The sequence below is a fragment of the Rhinolophus sinicus genome, linkage group LG04 (assembly GCF_036562045.2).
Source record: "Rhinolophus sinicus isolate RSC01 linkage group LG04, ASM3656204v1, whole genome shotgun sequence".
Classification (NCBI taxonomy): Eukaryota; Metazoa; Chordata; class Mammalia; order Chiroptera; family Rhinolophidae; genus Rhinolophus; species Rhinolophus sinicus.
The window spans coordinates 102,562,058-102,578,281 of NC_133754.1; the positions used below are offsets into that span (position 1 = coordinate 102,562,058).

Genomic DNA, 16,224 nt, shown 5'->3' on the forward strand with positions numbered 1-16,224 from the left:
GAGGCCTGGCACATCGGCCGGCTTGCAGAATCCACACTGCAATGCCCCTTATTAGGTGTATTCTTGTCACACAACTATAAATGAATACAAACATAACTGACAAATAGCTGTAAGTGAAGACAAAACCTAAAGACATTCGTGAGCTTTTTGTGAACTTTTCTAACTGAAATTGAACACAGATCCCTATTTCTGCTATGGCTGCAGTAATAATGATAATTACTGAAATATTAGCCAGGCAGTACAGACCTACTTCTTCCTTTAGAAATGCAAATTGTTTTAACTTGGAGTGGAAGAGTCAAGTTTAATTGTCTTAGACACATATCTTATTTCCTGGCCGGTTCTCTTTCCTCATGGGATTTTGTTCTGTGTTTATCAGAGTCAGAATCTTGAGCCCCAGGGGTAACGAGGTCAGTAACTGTGCAGATGGGAAGGTGCACAGAGAGAGAAAAAGAGGAAAAGAGGAGAGGAAAGCAGTGCCTGCTTTGTGCCAGGTGTTTTTACTATATCCCGTAATACGAGCCTTCACGTAAAGATGAAGTGAGAGCAACATTGTTGTTCCCAAGTCATAAACAAAGCATCTGGGATGTCCAGGGACTTTCGCAGGTGACAGGCTATGGACAGAGCCTCAGCTGGAATCTGATCTCTGAGGCTCTGAAAGCAAGTTGTGCCCCTTACAGCCCATTAACCGTTGAGGCCACTCTGACCCACGGGAACGCCGAGACCCAGTGGAGAAAATGGGTTGCTTTAAATGCCTAACAAATATAAAAGCAATTTTCTCTCCCCGCAAAACAGCTAGATCATTTGAAATTTGGTCTTACCTAAACTTTGATATTCTGGACTTAAAAGAAAATGATATATAAGAACTTAAGTGACATAGAAAGATGGATGGATGGATGGATATCTTTCAAAGGTTCTAGAATGTATTATTTTGGCTTGATATCATAGGACAAGAATAAGTAGGTATCTTACCTTAAAAATCATCATTCAAATGCCCTTCATAAAAGGGATCGCACTCAGCCATTTCCCAAAGTCAGAGGGAAGGTATTTCCCTAGTAATACCAAGTAACACTAAACAAGATCATGGCTAAAAGTATAAATAAATAAACTAATTATAGGGATTAAAAACACACTAATCTCAGAGAGTAATAACTTCAGAATTTAAAAATGGCAACTCCATGGTCGAGTTTGAATGAACTGATGTCATGTAGTCAAATACTCGGTGAGCAGCTTCTGTGCACTAACACACAGTGCCATGTGACATTAAAGCTGGACGAGGCGTGACCCCTGTCCTTAACCTCTGCGCTTTGGCTGCTTGCTCAGAAACAGGCATGAACATAAACCGAGGTCCTGTGTGATGGGGATGGGTGGGGGTTTCAAAGGCATAGTTTTGCCCATGGCAGAGGTGGCCAGGGAAAGCTGTGATGAGGACATGTAATTTCCGACTTAGTGGTGACTCATTGCCCACGTGCACCTACAGGCCACCTTGCCGCTGACTCACAGCGTGGATCTGCAGTGGCTGGTGGAGTGGAACGCGGTCCTGGTCAACAGCCATTACGATGTGAAGAGCCCATCCCATGTCTGGATATTCGCACAGTCCGTCAAAGACCCCTGGGTGCTGTGCCTGTTCAGTTTCCTGCGGCAGGAGAACTTACCCAAGCACTGCCCCACGGCCCTCAGCTACGCCTGGCCCTACGCCTTCACGCGGCTGCAGTCGGTCATGCCTCTGGTGGACCCCAAGTAAGGACCTGTGTGTGTGCCTCTGTGCCACTCATTCCACTATTTGCCTTCTTATGTTTTCTTGTCATATGAGACAGTGGGATATTATGTAATCCTCTCCAGTTTCTGAACTGCCTGATACAGAATTCTTAACCCTGAGTAAAAACCAGGTCCAGAGATCTTGGCTAGAGCTAGTTGGGTTTTTCTCCTTAATAATCAACGATTGAGTTCAGAATCTCAGACTTTACTGCTGAAAAGGATCTTAAAGTTCTGTTCATATGATTCCCATCCGGTCATGACCTTCCCTGTCCGATAGCTGTCCGACTCTATTTGGGCGCTTCAGAGGACCTTTATTCCAGAAGGGATACTTAAACTCCAGAACTTAGCTTCACTCTTATTTCTAACTCCGTATTTCTAGTAGCCCAGTCAACGCCAAGAAAACCAGCACTGCCAGCAGTGGCGACAACTACGTTACCTTGTGGAGAAATTACCTGATCCTTTGCTTTGGAGTTGCAAAGCCCAGTATTATGAGCCCAGGACATTTAAGAGCTTCCACTCCAGAAATCATGGCCACCACACCTGATGGTACCGTGAGCTACGATAACAAGGTGACGTGACATGCTTCAGAAGAATTATTCTGTAAGGTTTTTTTTTAGCTTGTTTGTCTAGAGTTCACAGTGCAGATCGCACTGTGCCTGCCATCTGGAGTATATGGGATCAGTTTTTCATCCTACACATTTGTAAATTCCATTGAGTGTTTATGTGAATAATTTATTATTCCTCCCTGACAAGTGGACAGTGGAAAATAGAGAAATGAGAGAACTTGCTTAAGGCCATAGAGTGACTTGCTTTTCTTAGTGCTCTGAGGTTTGGTCGTGTCCTCTATGACACGTCACTCACTTCTCACCAAGTGTTTGCCTTTAAACCATGCCTCAATTAACTTATCTCATTAAAGATAGTTTTGTAGATATGGGATTTTTTATTGTTTAAAGAAGACTAGTATAATAAAAGTATTCTTTAGAATTTGTGTGCCAGGTGGAAAATGCATTCATTGCACTGTATTAAAATGTATGGGTTGTGTTGTTTTTCCTGAAATGATGGCAGTGCCTTGGGATGTGGTTCAGAACTTTGAAACTGTTATAATGCATCCTTGTTTGATTAAAGAAAACATCCATTATCATGTGACCTCTTTTTCACTTCTAACCAACTTGTTTCAGGCCATAGGCACCCCATCGGTGGGAGTTCTGTTAAAGCAGTTGGTGCCTTTGATGAGACTAGAGGGCATTGAGATCACAGAGTCCTTAGTTTTAGGATTTGGAAGAACAAATTCCCTTGTTTTCAGGTACGGTTGTCTTCATGAGTTGTTGTAAATTCGTACGTATGTGCTGCTGTCGTAATGCCTGTTTCTAACGCAAGTGCCTGCAGAGTGTAGGCGTGGTGCTCTTTCCTTCTGTCCTCTGGGTGATGTGCATGAAACAAGCATTGCTTGCAGCTGCCTCGCATTTGTTTAATCTTCATCATTTTCACTGTGATGTCACCGCTCCGGTTTTATCTCACTTGCAAGATTTGTTTTAGATAACTGTAAATGAAGATATTCAGTGTCAGTTCCCAGGTAATCAGACTAATCTGAGGCTCAAACGTCTAAATTAGGGGTGTCTGCTCATCAGCCATTTATGCAACAGGCTCTCAGAGATTAAGCACCGATAGAACTCTTTCAGGCGTGATGGTTACACTAGCGGATTTTTCTATAATGTGCCTAGCTAGACCCATCATATCTCACTTTCTGGATCCCTTACTCATTTCAGACCTTTAGTCAAATAACCATTCCACCCGAGGAGGTGTCAGCGCCTTTTGAAAGAGTCACCATAAGCCATTAGTTAGTTCGGGCTGTGTCTGATGGCTTTAGCTAAGCAGGAAAGCCTACATGGACAAATAAAATCTTACGGTTTCTCATGCAGACACAGAAGGGAAAGCTCCAAGCATGTGTGAAAAAACCTATTGAAAACTAAAGATTAATGAGACGTCTTAGAGGCAACTGAAAAAGATCAATTACATTATTCAAGTGAAGGATCAGATGTTATCCTTAAAAAAGTACTTGTGTGTTCTGACTACTGAGTGCCAGTTAACCAGAGCTTTACTACGTTTTAATTAGTGATGACAAAGCTTCATACACAAATACTACAAGGCGATAGAAACAATTCCTGGAATTTCCGAACATTCTTCCCCAAAGAACTAGAGGCTCTTTTGCAAATCTCACCCTCTCAGTAGTCCTCCGGGAAGTGACTTATGCAACTTCCTAGCCCCGTAGATCTGGGCCTCAGTTCCCTCCCCCGTAAAATTGCTATAATCAATATAAATAAAGTGTATCTCTCCAATAAAAAGAAAAATTGGTATAATTATAGAATCTATCTCATAGATTTATTGAGAGGAAGAAATATGAAAGTATCAATGTAAACAGTAAATATTCAGGAAATGGTTGCTGTTAGTTAGAGGAGACCATTAATATTATTTCCAGGTCTTTGATGAGGAAATTCTAGCACATGTGCTGGAAAAATCTGAAATGGACATAGACTTTCTATCTCTCAGTGCACAATGCCACAGAGTTTACATTCCTGTCCTTGAACTTCCCTGGAGGGTGATTTCTAGTAACACAAAATATACGACCAAAAAATACATGGTTTTCATACATTGGCGTAGACTATAGACAAAATATGTACCAACAGGCTAGATCTCATCATTTTGTTTTGGAGATAATGGGGACGGGGAAAGTACATACATGTAATATGAGATATGTACGAGTATTCATAGGATCAAACTTTTATTTGTACTACACAAAAGAAAAGGTTTTGATGAGAACCTCATTATTATAGGACTTGCCATATTTGCATTTGTCAGAGCTCAAATAAAGGACTTTATCTCTGAGATTCCAATGACTCCATTTTAGAATGGACTGTAAGTCAGTCCCCTGAACAGACCCCAGAGGCAGTGCCATAGTAAGTGCACCTTCTCTTGTGCTCTGATTAGACTGAAAATTTCTTCTGTGAGGCAACTCACTTTTATTTATCTTCAGTCCCACGACCTGTAGTAAAGTGCTTTGAATTCAGTAAGTACTTGCAAAATATTGTTTAATTTTCCAGATAGGGTTTTGCCGTAGAGGTTTCCAGAACATTAAATCAAAATCAAGTCAATGCTTACCTTTGTACCAAGCCAAAATTATACCGGAGCCTTGGGATTAAGACCAATAATACAAAATGTAGGCCACTACCTGCCTCCAGTTTACCAAGTGACTTGAAAACGGAAGGGCCAGGGGAGATTTTGATGTGAGAAGCAAAGTGATAGAAGTAAATGATTTAGCATCAAATGGATATATTTGGTGACAAGTTTGGTGTCAATGATAATGAATTTCAAAGCTGACCTTTTTCCTCCGTAGAGAACTGGTAGAAGAACTTCATCCGTTAATGAAAGAAGCTCTGGAACGGAGACCAGAGGTGAGATTTAGAATTTAAATAATTAATGCCTTGGTTTATTTGGACAATGGTGTGAATTTAAATCTTACCCAGTGGTTTCCCCTAAAGAATACAAACACCCCAATGTGCTTTTAACATTGAATCTTAACATTTTCACTGCGACGTTCAGCTATAGTCGAATGATATTCCCATGCCGCTAACTGCGGCATTCATCTTTACCCCACGAGCTCGGTGTTCCAGAAAGGAAGTTTAGGAAAGCACATGTACATTTTTTTATGTTTTTGTGTTTTTCAAGAATGAATAACAACAGGAAATTTTAATGTTTTAAAGTAATCATTGATTTTAGTAAAATGTAGCACCTTAACTGTATTTACTTAAAAATATAAATACTGTAATTATTTTCTGTGGATTTTTGACACATTTTGGTGAACAAACTTGAAATCAATTAATGCAGTAAAAAGGTTAATATTTTAAGTTATTTTCATCATTTTTCAGTATTTGAATATTTAGTATAATATGGTGCCTACTTTAAAAGATTTTAGTTTCCAAACTTATGAAAGCAAAACAACCTAAATACTCATATATATGTTGAGATATTACATTCTTCTGCAGGGGGAGAGAGGGGTTGAGTTAATTGAATTTTGGGTTTTAGTTCATTTGTTTGTTTTTTACAAGGATTTGCAGGGTCAAGAATATTGTTTGTTTTGTTGGGCATATTGAAGCATTTTCCTCAACATTATCTTTCCCTAAATGAACTCTGGAAACTAATAATATATCTAAACTAATAATGTAACTCTGGAAACTAATAAAAAGATAAGACTAAAGAAGAAGTTTCCCACTGTAGTAGCTAAGACACCAGAATAACAAAACTGGAGCAGTTTGTATAAGACTGTGTGAGCTCGTGACCAGAATTGGCGGGAGTATCAGAGTCCACGCTCCCTCTTGACTCATTTCAGATGGTCCAGTCTTTCTACAGACGCCAAGGGCATCTAAGAAATGAGGCTTGTTTGGAATATTTCCGCCTTATAAATATTTATTGACCCAATGATGGTCTTTCTCTTAAAGCCTGCAATAGCAAGCATCTTCTCTAAGAATTAGCAAGAAAGAAAAATACGTTTTGTCTTTTCTACTTAGGAAATTGCAAAGGACTAGATTAGGCCTTCCTTTAATCCAGCAAAGTTCCTATTGATTTGCCCATGTCTGTAAGTGGTGTTACCTCTTTCTGCACAGAACAAAAAACGCCGAGAACGGCGGGACTTGTTAAGACTCCAACTGCTCCGAATTTTTGAACTTCTGGCTGATGCTGGCGTCATAAGTGACAGGTAGGGTGAAAAATCCCCTGAGTTGATCTCTGTTCATCAAACTGGCCTTCTTGTCTCTTTTATTATTTTCTTTCTTTCTTTTTTTAATATATTACCTTTAACTTTTACTCAGAAAAGTCCAAGAAAGCTTGTATGGGTTTTTTTCATATTCTATTTATACTGCATATTGTTCAAGAACAAATTTGGTTGTGAGTTCTGATAATGAATCTTATTTTCCATGAAGCACGTGCCACTTGGACACAAAGGCAAAGCATCTAAAAGTTTCCTTTTCTTTCATTCCAGCACAAATGGAGCCTTAGAACGGGACACTTTAGCCCTTGGAGCTTTGTTCTTAGAATATGTGGACCTGACCCGCATGCTGCTAGAAGCTGAAAATGATAAAGAAGTTGAAATCCTTAAAGATATCCGGGCACATTTTAGTGCCATGGTAGCCAACCTGATTCAGTGCGTCCCAGGTACAGTGATGCGTCACCACAGGTTACCTGTAGGCTTGAAAAACCATTTGTTCCCCAGGACTGTGCTTGCCTCTGAACCCCCCCGGCCTGTGTGCAGGTCTTTGATGGGCTCATTTATTTGTCTGGAACTACTTGGAAATGCACATGAGAACCGATTGTGGAAATTCAGCACAGAGCTGGAAAGGAAACCATGGGAATTCGCTTTGGCTTTGTGTTTGTCATTATTTCTATTCTTTGTTTTGGTTCCCATCTGAAAAATATCAACCTATGTGATTTCCACAGAAAGGAAGGAGATCAAAGGGACCGTTTCACAGACGCTTCATTTTTTCATTCTTGTGCTAATCTGTGAACATGTTTTCAAGTCTGTTTTGTCTTATATAAGTATTGCTACCCCAGCTTTTTTTCTCATTTCCATTTGCATGAAATATCTTTGTCCATCCCTTTGGTTTCAGTCTGTGTGTGTCTTCCATTGGAAGTGGGTCCCTTGCAGGCAGTGTATGTCCAGGTCTTGTTTTTTTCCTCCACTCAGCCACCCAATGTCTTTTTTTTTTTACTTTTTTTTTTGTTTGTCTAGGTGTAGTTTATTGGTTTTTTCACCCTATGTCTTTTGATTGGAGCATTTAGTCCATGTAGATTTAAACTATTGATAGGTATGTAAATATTGCCACTTTTTTGTTGTTTTCTGATTATTTTTGTTCTTCTCTGTTCCTTTCTTATTCTCTTACTCTCTTATATGATGGTGATTTTCTGTAATGTTGTGTTTGGCTTCCTTTCTGTTTATTTCTTGTATATCGTATATATTTTTGATTTGTGGTTACCATGTGCTTCATATGTACTGAAGCTATGTTTATAGCAGTCACTAGGTTAGTGGTCACTTAAGTTCAAGTACATTCTAAAATTACTATAATTTTTGCTGCCTCCACGTTTGTTATTGTCGTTTTTTACCTCTTTTGTGAAATCTATAAACATGTAATCTCAACAACATTCCTGCTCTTAACTGTATCTAATCAACACATTACATAGAATTCTATATAATTTAATAAGTTATGTGATCAAGAGAGATTTTTGTCTCACAGGGCAAATGGGCATGAAACATTTTCACCAAATAGAAGCATAGAGAATAAAAATGTCTGGTCAGTCTGGTGTAAAAATTAATGACTGTCAATAAAACCTTTTGACATAATTACGAAATCCTACAGCTCAACTGTTTCTACTTTTTCCTAATTTTCCTTAATTTTGATGTTGTATAACCAGCCCTCCTCATCTTCGATGGTCCATAATTAAGATGCAAGTTGACCTTTCAGCTGCAGTGTGTTTGTTTAAAACAGTCTGTACGTTATGCTTCCCAGTGCTTCCTAAAGACTGGCAGCAGCAGTCATGGGGACATTTCCTATGTAAGCAGCAGCTGAGGGGAAGGTGTGTCAGGTTTTCCAGACACTGATTAGAAGAGGGTATCTATGAGTTCATCTCCTATCTGTGCTTCCTACTCTGAGACAAGGTGCTAGTACCTACAGTGTGAGCAGACAGAGAGAGCACACACTTAGAAAGAAAATTCCACGTGACTGACTTTTTAAATAGATGTTTTATTACCTAAAGGAAACTTGAGTTAGGAAATGAAATTACTCCTTTCTCCAAAATGTAAAACTCACGTGTAATCATGACATAAACTGTGTTCGGTATATTTTTCAGTCTAGTTGATGCTGAACTGCATTTTCCTCCCCAGTTCACCACCGGAGATTTCTCTTCCCCCAGCAAAGCCTGAGGCACCATCTTTTCATCTTGTTTAGCCAGTGGGCAGGGCCCTTCAGCATTATGTTCACCCCTCTGGACCGCTACAGTGACAGGAATCACCAGATTACAAGATACCAGTATTGTGCATTGAAGGTAAGTCACTTCTGCCGCAGTGGATGGCCTTCGTTAACAGTTGTCTCTTCCCTTATGCTGACAATCATGCCTTAAATAAGGTTATAATAAATAATATAAACTATAAGTGCACATGCAAAAAAATCAAATAAACACACACACACACATAAATACATAAGCTGACCTTAAAAATTCCAAAGGTACACACATAAACATAGATAGATAGCTATGTATAAATATGTAAACTTTCCACTTGGGCTTACAATTTCAAAATGATAAACTCTTCTAAGTTCTCATTTTACTCCTATATGAGAACCACACATTTTGCTTATAGGGTAAACCCTTTGAGTAGCTGCCTTGCTAATTAACTTCCAGTCTAAAAGAAAAAAAAATTACATACACACACGTGTGTGTGTATATAATTTAATAAGTTATGTGATCAAGAGAGATTTTTGTCTCACAGGGCAAATGTGTGTATGTGTGTGTATACACATATATATGAATATGAAACTTGTTCAAAATCTGCCAAGAGCTACATTCCCTTTTTACTCTCCTAGCCTAGAAGACTCCCTGGAATAAATTTTGACACTACTCTAACTATTCAAAAACTTCAGAAGCATGATTTCTTACAGCTTAATGTCTTTTAGAAAATTAACTATATGTCAGCTCCTTCATATATACCAGAAGTTGCTGACACTCAGGCTGACTTTTGCCTCATGGAGCCAATTTAAACCATGACCCTAATATTCATCTGGTCCTGCTAATTACAAAGTTTATCAAGACCACCCCCCCTTCTCTTACCTTCCCGTGCTCCCTCCGTCACTCAGAGGAACTAAAGTTTATATTCTTCATTTTCTTTATATTTAAGAATCACAACTATCTCCATGTTTTTCATAGTTTGTCAATTTAGTACCTTAATCAAATATTTGTCAAGTTTTTCAGTTTCGTACATAGTTAAGTACTTGTCACCAAAGCAAAATATGCAAAGCTGTATTTGTCTTCTAAGTAGAATTCATTCACCTGAAATTACTGAAGGTAAGTTTATTTTAAATACTGTGAAATGGTCACTTTGTTTTGAATATCTTTTTCAACATAAAGATTTGTTATAATCATAAAATTATATGTTCACCAAGTTAAATTTATGGGTTTTAACTCTTATAAAAAGAGCCAAAATTGGGAATCTGGTATTTTTTATTGAATCTATTAAGGAATATTTTAAAATCTTGTGGAAATAACTGCTGTAAAAGACCCTAATCATTTTTAAGTCTGGTAGTTATATTTTATAGAGTCAGTTGCATGCCATTAGATCATGCCAGGTTTCATTCCCAGGTGTTTTGTGTTTTGTCATCAGGCAATGTCCGCTGTGCTGTGCTGTGGGCCCGTGTTTGACAACGTGGGCCTTTCCCCAGATGGCTACCTGTATAAGTGGCTTGACAACATTCTGGCTTGTCAGGATTTACGAGTAAGTTGTTAAGTGTCTAGGCTGTTCTGCTTCGGGAGGGTTACTGAGGTGTCTAAGCACTGTTCATAGCACAGGCTCTTCCCACATCAGCCACAGGTTTATGTGTTCTCGTTATACTACCATGTTTCCCCCAAAATAAGACCTTGCTGGACCATCAGCTCTAATGCGTCTTTTGGAGCAAAACTTAACATAAGACCTGGTATTATATTATATTATATTATATTATATTATATATATTATATTATATTATATTATATTATATTATATTATATTATATTATACCCAGTCTTATAGTAAAATAAGACCGGGTCTTATATTAATTTTTGCTCCAAAAGACGCGTTAGAGCTGATGGTCCAGCTACGTCTTATTTTCAGAGAAACACGGTTATATGCACCAGGATAAAAATCACAATAACATTTACCAAAGTTGACCATAAACAGGGCCATAAAGCAAGTCTCCACAAAGTTCAAATGATTGAAATGACACACACTCTGTTCTCTAATCACAATAGAATTAAACTAGTAATAAAAATATAATTAAGACATGTTCTTCCAGATAACCAGTGAGTCAAAGAAGAAATAACAAAAGAAACTGAACATTTTTAACTGAAGAATAATGAAAACACTACATACTAAACTTGTGAGTTGTAAAGAAAGTCTCGCTTAGAATGGAATGTAGAGTCTTAAATGCATATATTAGAAAGAAAAAAGGCTGATGATAATCAATGACCTAAGCATCCGTCTCAAGAAGTTATAAAAACAATAACATCAAACTCAAAAGTAGTACAATGAAGGAATAATAGAGATAAGAGCCGAAATCAATGAAAGAGAAAAAATTAATTGAAATGATTATTTAAACCAAACGTTGAATTTGTTAAAAGACTAATAAATGATTAAATCAATGGCAAGTTGGATTAAGAAAGAGAGAGAGAAGGCACATAAGAAAAAACTTAAAGACACTTAAATAAACAAAAAACAAAGAAAAGAGAATGCATAAGGCGGGCTTTAATGGTTCTGGTAATCCATGGTTTTTCACTTTGTGGTGTTCATACTAGTGTGTTCAATTAACTTATGAATCATTTACTTATGAATCATAAACTATGTATTTTATGCTTCGGTATAAAACTTCTAAAGCACAATAAAAACTTGCTGATTTTCTGTCAAGTCCAGCTTTTTAATGAAATGTTATTTTTAAGTCCTTTGTAATAGTATCACTAGCTTTTATCTAAGTCCCTGGAGGAACTAGGTTGATGATATTTGACCATCCAATTATAATATCACTCTCAACTGGGCCCACACCCTATAATAAAAAAACAATCAATTCAGAACCTTTCTTTTTCCATCTGCTTACAACTGGCTAGAACAGTGGACGACTTCAGGAGAAGGCAGGAAAATGTTATTTTCTGAGGGGAATTTAGCCTCCAAGCACCAGGCTTCTCCTGGACAAATGGGACAGTAGCTTCAGGAATCAATTAAGTATCCCATTAATTCTATCTGGTATGCTGATGTTTTTATATTAAATCTGTCATTAAGAAGAGTTTATCAATATTGTATTTCTTTTTTAAAAGATTGCCAGTTACGCTTTACACAGTATATTTAGTAATCAAGCCTCAGAAATATTCCTTCTGATTTTTTTTCCGTAACAGACTTTACACACATAAAAGCTCTCCTTTTATGTATTTAATTTTTTTGCCAAATACATGTATTTTTCAGAAACATTTTAAGTGCAAAGACGAAACATTGCTGAAGTCTTCACCTTTCCAGAGTTAAAAATCAAGAATGAATGGACCCTGTATGATAGGTTTACATAAGGTCCAGCTTAGTTGACTTTCCAATTTCAGTTGCAATGTTGCGCCTCTTAAAGAGGAACACGGGGAATAAAAATTAATCCAGATGAATACTCAGCCTCCACTTTTCATTTACCCCATTGACTATTGGCTAAGCTTGATGTTGTATCTTTCCGTAGAATAAGCTTTCATTAAATATAAATAACTGGTTTCCTCCATGTATTCAGGTTCATCAACTCGGCTGTGAAGTTGTCGTCTTGCTCTTGGAACTTAATCCCGACCAAATAAATCTCTTCAATTGGGCCATTGACCGATGCTACACAGGTTCCTACCAACTTGCATCTGGCTGCTTCAAAGCCATTGCAACCGTGTGTGGAAGCAGGTATGGCTTCTTGTAAGTGGAGGGTGCTGGTCAGGGGCAAGTACAACTAACGTTGCTCTTTGTGATACGAATGATTGAGCCGACTCTTTTTGCAATTATTCGAGCAAATTCTATGGGAATACAAAATGGCCTCTATTTCCCCAGCAGGTGGACCACTCTCAGTAAGTGAGCTACATTGATTTTTCATGTTCTTCAAGGAGAGTGGTTTGTTGTTATAGCACTCTTCTTTTTAATTGCCTGAAAATTCATAGTGAAATATTAGAGCAGGTTTTGAAAAGGATCAAGAAGATATATTAAAGGAATTTCCATAAATGTTTGTGACAGGTATGAACTTTAAGCCCTTCAGCCATCTTAACACCAAACTAAACCCAAGAAGCAGCCTAAAAATGCTAAATCCGCCCTGTCCCAAACTTCAGAAAGGAAGGAAAGAAAATGTGGCACCCCGGGTCCCACAGATTACACTTTGAAAACCACCACCCTTGTTACATAATTTAGTCATTCAGTGTAGTCATTCTGCATTATGATTTATTTAGTGAAATAATTTCATAGCTAAGGAATGAGGGTTAATGAAGATTCCCAAACTGCACAAACTTTACCCAACAAAGAGCTTAGGTATTAGAACTTGAAAGAAGGCAGCTGAAGTTTATCTTTGAAAAGACTCATATAGACAGTTGATTTTTCTTTTTTAATTAAATGTTGTATTTTATTTTATTTTATTTTTTAATTTTATTTTATTAAATTTATTGGGGTGACAATTGTTAGTAAAGTTACATAGATTTCAGGTGTACAATTCTGTATTACATCATCTATAAATCTCATTGTGTGTTCATCACCCAGAGTCAGTTCTCCTTCCATCACCATATATTCGATCCCCCTTACCCTCATCTCCCACCCCCCACCCCCCGCCCCCCTTACCCTCTGTCAACCACTAAACTATTGTCTGTGTCTATGAGTTTCTGTTTGTCTTGTTCTTTTGTTGTTTTTGGTTTATATACCACATATCAGTGAAATCACATGGTTCTCTGCTTTTTCTGTCTGATTTATTTCGCTCAGCATTACTCTCTCAAGATCCATCCATGTTGTCACAAATGTTCCTATATCATCTTTTCTTACCGCCAAATAGTATTCCATTGTGTATATATACCACAACTTCTTTATCCATTCATCTATCGAAGGACATTTTGGTTGTTTCCATGTCTTGGCCACTGTAAACAAAGCTGCAATGAACATTGGAGCACACGTGTCTTTATCTCTAAATGTTTTCATATTTTTTGGGTAGATACCCAGGAGAGGGATTGCTGGGTCATATGGCAATTCTATTCGTAATTCTTTGAGGAACCTCCACACTGCCTTCCATAATGGCTGCACCAGTCTGCATTCCCACCAACAGTGTATGAGGGTTCCTTTTTCTCCACAGCCTCTCCAACTAAATGTTGTATTTTAAATGGCTGTCTTGAGCTACCGGACTAAGGGAATCCTTAAATTCTAGCCTACTATGGTTTTAAATTCTAGCCTACTATGGTTCTGAATTAACAAGAACAGAATTTTAGAAGATATCTACTTTCAATAAACATAAAATGCACATGCTATTTAGAAACAAGTTTGTCTTTAAATCTTTTATTTTTATTTTTTAAAGATAGTGGATAACATTCATGTCTAAAGCTTTCATTTTCCATAATCTTAGTAGAATTTTTATTATGTACTTTTATCTCCATAAAAGTTATAGCAATGAATATAATCTAAACTGTCTCATTTTTCCATCATTTTATTTCTTGATGTTAGCGTTACGAAAGAATATTTAGACCTGTCAGATATTACCAAAATGACATTTTTTGCAAAAATCTCTTTCTCCAGTGTATTTTTATTTTCAAATATTTCGACATGAATTTCTGTTCACGTGACACTTGGATTTTTAAAAATATATTTAGAATCTATGACTTGGACCATCGATTCCATTGATAAAAATAAGGATAGTAAAAGTTACCTCTCTTCTCTGCCCTTCTCCCAGTGAACTTGCTTTGAACTATTCTAGCCAAATTTATTTCATTGCAGGGCCATCTCATAAAATGTTACACTGCATTCCTCTGAATAATTCTAGGTATTTTTCCTTAGGGAGAACAAATAAATTCTTTGAGAATTTAGCAGAATAGTCTCAATTTCAGTAATATCTCCAGTCTCAAAAATAGAAAACCCTCTATATTTAGAGTAGATTTTTTAAGATATCATCCTAAACTGTACTGATTTCTTAGACAAATATGGCATTTCAAGTTACATTTATGACACTCATCTATTCTGAAAGTGCCATGGCTGTGACCTGTGTGACAAGATGGTAGCCCACACTCTGTCCTTTCTCACCACAGGGCACATGCAGAATTTAAAGTTTCAGCTGTGGCCCAAATTTGCTCTCTTTTCCCATAAATCTTCAGACTGTGTAGTCTAGATAAGCCTTGGATTTGTCTGACCAATCTTTGCACTTATGTTTTCAGTGCTGTTTTTCAAAAGAAATTCTGGTGTTTTAGCTTTTACTTTTTCCTGCATGTTTGCCTCTGAAAGACACCTAAATGCCTTATCTTATGAAATCATATGTTCCTGAAGAGTCATAAGCAAACTGGATCATATTTTAAATTTCTCAAAAAAGTTATCTGTATAATCGTCACTCCTATGAGATTCATTTTCCAAAGTGAAGACTCCTTGTAAGTAATTCCTGCCTCCTTTTCCAATAGGAATGATCATAAGCCGGATTTATTTTATAGGAATAGAACAGTTTATAAGCAGATTCATTTATTAAGGAACCAGTTATAATTGACTTGAAAATACCTGAAAGATTGCACATTTTTTAAAATGCTCTTATTGATTACAATTTTCAACCTTTAGTTTTGGAAGAGGAAATGAGCCATTTTTGTATAGTTAACATATCAACACCTATATTCATCATCTGTGATAATGGGGAAAAATGGGTCTTTACATTCTTGGTTTTGGTTTCTTTTGTTTGTATAATGGAGAGTGAGACAGAGACAGAGAGAATTGTGAACTTGATGGTCTCCAGTCAAATCTATAACTATGATATGACTCTGGTGACATTGAGAGATTTGGAAGCCAGAGTGGAACTAGAATAAGACCAGAGACAGTGAGGATAAAAGTAGAAAGTGATGGTGGAACTGGTAATATTCATTTTGAAGAATTTTTCATAAAATGTGTTTTATGTTTGATTAAAAGCTACTAAATGCAACTTGGTACTATACTGTAGCACAAAAAAAAATAGTTCACCTGTTAGACAGCATTGGTTCAAATAACTATGACTTCTGTATGTGTTCTTATTAACTTTCCCCTCAACTCCAAATTGTATCAGTATGCAACAGATAAGGAAATTGAGAAAGTGATTCAATGCCAACGTTATAAATCAAGGTAAATAGTGTGTTCTATATTAAGTGTAGGCCATTTTCAATCACTAACTTAACAGAATTTCCTTCACATTTAATTAAGTACTTAAGAATTCCCTTGTTTTTACTCTTACCTTCCAAAATACTACTAAAATATGTTTAATAGATGTTTCAGAATTACACGTAAAACCAAAGGTTTAACTTCTAAAGAATTTTTGGATGTTTATTTTTGTTGTCATTGTTGTTTGTATGTTTTTTGGTTTTTGTTTTTGCCTTAAGTTAACTCTCTATAAATCTTTCCTAATTTAAATCAGGCCCAACAAACCTGAGTTCTGAAAAGTGAATGCCCCACATTTCCTAAGGGAATAGCATTTGTCTGTTTCCAAGGAA

General features: G+C 37.0%; 1 protein-coding gene across 8 annotated transcripts in view; it reads left to right on the forward strand.

Moving 5' to 3' along the window:
- Positions 1-16,224, forward strand: part of FRY (FRY microtubule binding protein) — a 439,561-nt gene that overhangs the window by 323,642 nt on the left and 99,695 nt on the right. For all 8 annotated transcript variants that reach the window (XR_012495619.1, XM_074330087.1, XM_019749603.2 and 5 more), the window contains 9 exons: positions 1,478-1,737; positions 2,135-2,324; positions 2,934-3,058; positions 5,147-5,204; positions 6,414-6,505; positions 6,788-6,960; positions 8,684-8,844; positions 10,175-10,285; positions 12,300-12,454. Coding sequence is in view for 7 of the 8 variants with exons in the window: in XM_074330087.1 (XP_074186188.1) it covers positions 1,478-1,737; positions 2,135-2,324; positions 2,934-3,058; positions 5,147-5,204; positions 6,414-6,505; positions 6,788-6,960; positions 8,684-8,844; positions 10,175-10,285; positions 12,300-12,454 (1,325 nt within the window). In the remaining variant the exon portion in view is untranslated. The remainder of the gene's footprint in view (positions 1-1,477; positions 1,738-2,134; positions 2,325-2,933; positions 3,059-5,146; positions 5,205-6,413; positions 6,506-6,787; positions 6,961-8,683; positions 8,845-10,174; positions 10,286-12,299; positions 12,455-16,224) is intronic.